This window comes from Triticum urartu, chromosome 1A (genome assembly GCF_056163025.1).
Source record: "Triticum urartu cultivar PI428250 chromosome 1A, HENAU_Tu73, whole genome shotgun sequence".
Lineage (NCBI taxonomy): Eukaryota > Viridiplantae > Streptophyta > Magnoliopsida > Poales > Poaceae > Triticum > Triticum urartu.
In genome coordinates, this window is record NC_141873.1 from 500,220,104 (window position 1) to 500,227,288 (window position 7,185).

Genomic DNA, 7,185 nt, shown 5'->3' on the forward strand with positions numbered 1-7,185 from the left:
GAGAGAAGAAAAAAAGGCACGAGAAAATAGCCATCTACACACCGGGTCAGAGGAAGATACAATCTGAATCTATGCACGCCGTGCTACGATCTGAATATACACTTTACAGTTTACACAGTGTGTATGCGATCTGGATGGCTGAATCAAAACCACAGTACCAGCACTAGCGAGAGGGAAGTATAGGGAAGTGGTTTGGCAATGCTTGACATGTCCGGCTGCTTTTAGTCAACCAGGCCACCGAGGTTTCCAGGGGCCCTTGAAACGAAATCAGCAGCAGCAGCCGGTATCTCCCGGCGGTTGGTGAGCCCTCCGAAAAAACAGAGTAATCAGACACCACCTGATTTTCTTCTGTCTGAAATGAAATGAAATGAACATCACAACCCTTTGCATCCTCTCTCGTGTCATCGCTCGCTCTGTTTTTAAATATAAGTCTTTTTAGAGATTTCAATACAAATTGTTGAATTATTTGGGTGGGCCTAACCCATCTAATAATTTTAAAAAAATCTCTAAAGACGCATGTGGGTTAAATGACACTAGGTGTGATGGAGAATTTAGTCCAACCCCACTATTAGAGAAGGAATTGGACCTTTTTATAAGAGATTCTCTTCCACATTTTATTGAAGTTTGAGAATATAAGAGGCCCTTGCGCACTTCTCCTTCGCCGCCCGCCCCGCCCCGCCGAAGCGGCACGGGAACGAGCCGAGCTCATATCTATGCATTTATTTTTACCGGTCAGGAACGAGCCGAGCTCACATCTATGCGCTTATTTTTGCCGGTCAGGAACGGAGAGTCATTGATAGGTAAACCACGATATGAGACGTCGGATCGTGGGCTGTTATCGACTCGGAGCCCACGTCTCTCCACATGGCTGCACATATATATGTGGAGCGTCTGCCAACCCTAGCCGTCAGGCGAAACAGATCGCATCTCTGCCTCCATGCCCACGCCGTTCCATTACTGCTGCTGCCGCCGGCCACTCCACCTCGTTCACCGCGTACACGGTTGACGGAAGAGCAGGTCTCCGAAATCCGCCTCCTCGGATCCTGTACGAGAGACAGACAATTAGGTTTTTGGGAAGCAACTACGCGACTGCTCGCCTCTATTCGTCTATTTCCTCTACGTTCGCGTCGCCTTCGTCATCACCATGTCCATGGATGCCGAACGTGCCGCTGCCGAGAAACCCGAAGCCGACAGAAGGCCGCCAAGGACGCTGCTACTGTGGCGGCGGCTTCTACCTGGCCTACTGGAGGGTATAACTTGTTTATCCCGCTCCTGTTGATTTCTGTTTTAGCCATTCTAGTGTTATACATAGATGTGTCTGCAATTAGCATAGTACTATGTGTTTGCATGATTGAATAACAATATGTGTTTGCTTCTGTCAATGCCATGCTAGTGATCTATTTTTGGATTAAATTAATAAAAAAATTGCCTATTTACTCAACACAAACTACGTAACGATGTATATAGACATATTTTAGAGTGTATATTCACCCATTTTACTCGTATGTAGTGCATATTCAAATCTCTAAATTGACTCGTACTTCCTCCGTTCTTAAATATTTGTCTTTTTAGAGATTTTAAATGAACTATCATATACAGATGTATATAGACATATTTTAGAGTGTAGATTCACTCATTTTCGCTTCGTATATACTCTCTCCATCCGCGAATAAGTGTACTTCTAACTTTTGTCCTAAGTCAAAGTTTTAAATTTTTGATCAACTTTATAGGAAAAAGTAACAACATTTATGGCATTAAATTAGTATCACTAGATCCGTTTCGAAATGTACTTTCATAATATATACCAATTTGATGTCATATATGTCATTATTTTTTTCTATAAAGTTGGTCAAAATTTGAAAATTTTGATTTAGGACAAAAGATAGATGTACACTTATTCGGAGACGGAGGGAGTAGTCACTAAGAGAGTATTTAAGAATGTAGGTAGTAGGTTGGTTGAACTGTGGCAAATGTTCTGCTTTGAAGGTTAGCACAAATGAGCATCAGCATGATGACAATCCCATGGATGCCACTAGCCCACTACTACTGATCCACTACACCAGTAACAGTACAATTTATAATTCAGAAGAACTGAAGAAGTACCTCAAGAAGTTCAGTCTGCCTGCCCCCTGCGTCTCCGACCCCACTCACCTACCACCAACCGCCCCCATCGCCTCCTTCCCTTCCACCACCGTATAAAGTCGCTGAGCGCCACCAGCACCACCAGCTCCACCACCGTCTCCACCAACCCCAGAGCAGAGCAGAGCAGAAGCAGAGTCGCGGCAGCCACAATGGACGTGGCGTCGCTGCTCCCGTTCGCCATCGCGCTGGTGGCGATCCCGATCTCGCTGGCGCTGCTGGACCGGCTGCGGCTGGGGCGGCTGCCGCCGGGCCCGCGCCCGTGGCCGGTGGTGGGCAACCTGCGGCAGATCAAGCCGGTGCGGTGCCGCTGCTTCCAGGAGTGGGCGGCGCGGTACGGGCCCATCATCTCCGTCTGGTTCGGCTCCTCGCTCACCGTCGTCGTCTCCACCTCCGAGCTGGCCAAGGAGGTGCTCAAGGAGCACGACCAGCAGCTCGCCGACCGGCCCCGCAACCGCTCCACCCAGCGCTTCAGCCGCAACGGCCAGGACCTCATCTGGGCCGACTACGGCCCGCACTACATCAAGGTGCGCAAGCTCTGCAACCTCGAGCTCTTCACCCAGAAGCGCCTCGAGGCGCTGCGCCCCATCCGCGAGGACGAGGTCACCGCCATGGTCGAGTCCGTCCACCGCGCCGCCGCCGGCCCCGGTAAGCTGCCATCCCAGATCGCACGCCCCTCTTCCTTTTCTTTTCCTTTTTTCCTTTTTTTTTCCTCCACCGCACATTTCGGAGACAGACAGGTGTGCGTGCGTGCCATTTCGGAGAAAGCGGGGGTGGTTGCTGCAAAACAAAGGGAGGGAGGTATCTTCTGTCTGAAGAATCGTTAGGCGAGTGGTGGTGGTGTCCTCGTGTTTGGTGGGTTTGGTCGACCAATTGCTCTGCTCTGTCGTGTTGACTAGGCAAAACGGTGCCGAACATGAGTCTTGCAACCAATCTTGATTGTCTTCAGCACCAAATTCGCAATGGATCGCAGGAACAGTGTCGTACTTTGCTAGAGTACCGATTTGGTGCTATGGTAAACAGGGTTGATCTGTTGAAATGCCTCCATGGGGTGCATTCCTGTTGAGTGGCCACATGTCAAGCGCGTTGCTAGAGTACTGAATCGTTAAGATATGGAATAAATAAACGTAAAATGTAGTGACACCAATCAATCATCATCGGTCAGCTCTAGTGTGTTGAGGAGCCTTGAGTTTATTTTATTTTTCCGCAGACTGGATCTCAACACGATCATGGTGGTTGCACGTTAGTATACAAGTAGGCTGCCCTTCACATGAGGCTTAGTACACATGGGGTTAGTAATAGTAATCTTGATTCTACATGCCGTTTAAGCTTCAGGCTAAGGCAGTTTGCTGCTTTCTGCATTACTGTAAGTTCAGATAATTCGATGCCACAAATAGACCATGACGCTACTCGATCCCTTTATCAGTAGAACAGTTTGTCTTATTGTGTACTAGCGCCGAGCTGAGGATCACCTGAAAAACTGTATGACATTTTGGCCTTCCAGTGAGTCAGTGTTATGATAAGCACACTCCTTGTGGTAATGAGCCGTTTTTAATGACACTATGCTATTTAAGGCTCATGGCATAATACTTGTTTGGCCAAGCCGGAAATCTTGACTTGACTATCATGGCCACACAAATCATATATAGAATTATAGAGTGCTATTTTTATCTTATCTTGAAATTTCACCCATTCAACGGTTGTAGCTCTGTATTGGCACAGAACTGATGTAGTTTTGGTGTACAATTTGGGATAAATTTATATGTTGTGAATTTAGGAGCAGCTTACCTTGTACTGTTTGGCAACAATACCCATGTTTTATCTGCCCAAAAATCTTATCTTGATGTCCGACAGACGGAGCTTTTATTAATAGCAATGGACATATACTGGTAGACGTACTAGAACGGATCAGATTGATGATAGCTTCAGGTGTGAGTTTGATTGCAATCAGTATAGGCTTTAGTCCTTAGGCAGTGTTACTATAGCATTTGGGTTATTGGTATTTGATTGAGAGCAGTTAGTCCTGACCGTTATTCATTAAGTTAACTGGTATCACAAGTCCAAAAACTGGGAGTCCAAGTATGTGAAATGATTTATCATGGTACTAGCACGACGACATGTTAAGGAATCTTTTTTCAGTACGCAAAGTGGAATGCTTGGTGTGCATTAGACATAAAGAAGTGGCAACACATCCTTCCTATTACATCTCACTGGTGGTCTCTGGTTCGTGGTCAGTGGCACACATACAAATTACAACTTACTTTCACTTATTGTACTGTGCATTATGCTCCAAATGCATGGTGTCTCATCAGGAATATGCTAGACTAATTAAACGTCATTTGATGCCTCCCTCTGCCTCAACCCTGTTATTTCAACCTTTTTAGGAATATTTCAACTTTTTTTTCGCCCTTCTCTTTCTTCCAAATACATCTGGCATCGCGTTAATTTCATATTCAATGTGTGTTTCAGTATTAATGTACTCCCTCCGTTCCTAAATATTTGTCTTTCTAGATATTTCAACATTTTGCTCCGTATGTAGTCACTTGTTGAAATCTCTAGAAAGACAAATATTTAGGAACGGAGGGAGTAGGTATATAAGCATAGCCTTCTCTCTGATAACATGTTAGTGTACTCTAGGAATATATGCTAGCAGATATACAGAAGAAGAAGAAAAATACAGGTTTAGCTTTATTTTCTTGGGACATTCTTTGTCAGTGAACGCAAACATTTGTGCCTGGTGTGTGGGTTTGCTTGTGTTCAACTGGATATCCACATGGATCCTTTGCGCCAATGTTTAGGTTTTTGCGGTTGCTGTGGAAAACACTAATTGGTTTATGCCCCTTACTTTTACGTTATGTTAGGTTTTTGGTATAATTTAGAAGAGCATTTATTGTTCTATTGTTTGCTCTTGCTGTTAATTCATGAGCCGGCCTCACAAAACGGAAATATGGCATATCCCACATGACATACACAATGTAACGGTTTATATTACCTAATCACTTTAAACCCTAAACTAGCTTGGGCTCTTTCCCAACAGTATTGACTATTGAGTTTTAAATTAACTATTAATATATTTTTTTCAGGTAATGAAGGAAAGCCATTGGTAGTGAGGAATCACCTTGCTATGGTGTCCTTCAACAATATAACAAGGCTAGCTTTTGGGAAGCGGTTCATGAATGCAGATGGTGACATTGACGAAGAAGGGCAGGAATTCAAGCTTATTGTCAACAATGGGATCAAAATTGGTGCATCTCTTTCTGTTGCTGAATACATTTGGTACTTGAGATGGCTGTGTCCACTTAATGAGGAGCTTTACAATACCCACAATGAGAGAAGGGATCGTCTGACCAAGAAGATCATTGAAGAGCATGCACAGGCCCTCAGGGAGAGTGGTGCCAAACAGCACTTTGTGGATGCTCTGTTCACTCTCAGAGAGAAGTATGACCTTAGTGATGACACAGTTTTCGGACTTCTATGGGTATGTAGGATGCCCCTTTATAACTATGTAATTTATCTTCTTATATTCCATTCTCCTGTTTGTTTCAAATGAGATCCCCTGCTAATTTTTAATGTCGAATGGGATAGCAATGCCTTCGTAGTTCTTCCATTCTTTGCACAAATGCTACATAATAGCTTTCATTAAATTGATTTATTTATGGATCAAGAGAAATCTCATTAAGTTTAGTTAGATTCAGTAGGTAAATTTAGGTGAGATGCCACTATCTCAAGGTTGTTGTAAGATTCTGGGATTGGAAAATGTATGTTTACTTTCGAGTTGGAAATTAGGTAGTGCTTTATCGTTACAATCATTCAACTACCAAAAATGCTTTGCAAGAGTCTGCAGGCTACTCAGCTACTCCCTCCGTATCAAAATATAAGACGTTTTTTGACACTATCAGTGTCAAAAAACATATATTTTGATACGGAGGGAGTATTTATTAAAAAAAATCATTGGATGCCTCTTCATATTTCTGTCTTGCACATGCCAAACTTAATAAACTTGTTCATACCGGTAAATCAATACCTTAGAAGTACACAATATATGCTATTTACTGAACTTCAAGCCTGGTAATCTCATTTGGCTTTTTATACGTTTTTAGCTCTTACCAAGTACCATCCCCTTCTTATGTTCAGGACATGATCACCGCCGGAATGGACACGACAGTCATATCAGTCGAATGGGCCATGGCAGAGCTGGTCCGGAACCCCAGGGTGCAGAAGAAGCTGCAAGAGGAGCTGGACAGCGTGGTCGGCCGCGACCGCGTCATGTCCGAGACCGACTTCCAGAACCTGCCCTACCTGATGGCCGTCGTGAAGGAGTCCCTCCGCCTGCACCCGCCGACGCCGCTCATGCTGCCCCACAAGGCCAGCGCGAGCGTCAAGGTCGGCGGCTACAGCATCCCCAAGGGCGCCAACGTGATGGTGAACGTGTGGGCGGTGGCCCGGGACCCCAAGGTGTGGAGCAGCCCGCTGGAGTTCCGGCCGGAGCGGTTCCTGGAGGAGAGCATCGACATCAAGGGCAGCGACTTCAGGGTGCTGCCCTTCGGCGCCGGCCGGAGGGTGTGCCCCGGCGCGCAGCTCGGGATCAACCTCGTCGCCTCCATGATCGGTCACATGCTGCACCACTTCGAGTGGTCTCTGCCGGAGGGCGCCAGGCCGGAGGACATCAGCATGATGGAGTCCCCCGGGCTCGTCACCTTCATGGGCACGCCGCTGCAGGCCGTCGCCACGCCGCGCCTGGAGAATGAGGAGCTCTACAAGAGGGTCCCGGTCGAGATCTGAGCGGCCTGTGCTGCTTTGCTTGGGGTGTTGCGCTGCTTTCAGCTAGGTGCTGGATGGAGCTCGTGTTGTTGTAAATCGTGAGGTGTTTGACTGCCTTTTGAATGAATCTCATAAAGCGACGACGGCAGATCGCAGATCATTTCTCCCTTTATTAGGTGTTCCTTCGGATATAATAGTTTTGTTTTTATGTTAATAACAGTTTAACACAGCAAATCATTCTAGACAATGTATTTCTCCACATAATATATCTCTTCTGGACTGAAA

General features: G+C 45.8%; 1 protein-coding gene across 1 annotated transcript; it reads left to right on the plus strand.

Annotated features, from left to right (window-relative positions):
- Positions 1-2,189: 2,189 nt before the first annotated feature.
- On the plus strand, positions 2,190-7,185 carry LOC125522601 (cytochrome P450 98A1). Its single transcript, XM_048687650.2, has 3 exons — positions 2,190-2,787; positions 5,223-5,617; positions 6,274-7,185. The coding sequence occupies exons 1-3, from the start codon at positions 2,292-2,294 to the stop codon at positions 6,919-6,921; spliced, it is 1,539 nt and encodes a 512-aa protein (XP_048543607.1). The 5' UTR covers positions 2,190-2,291; the 3' UTR covers positions 6,922-7,185.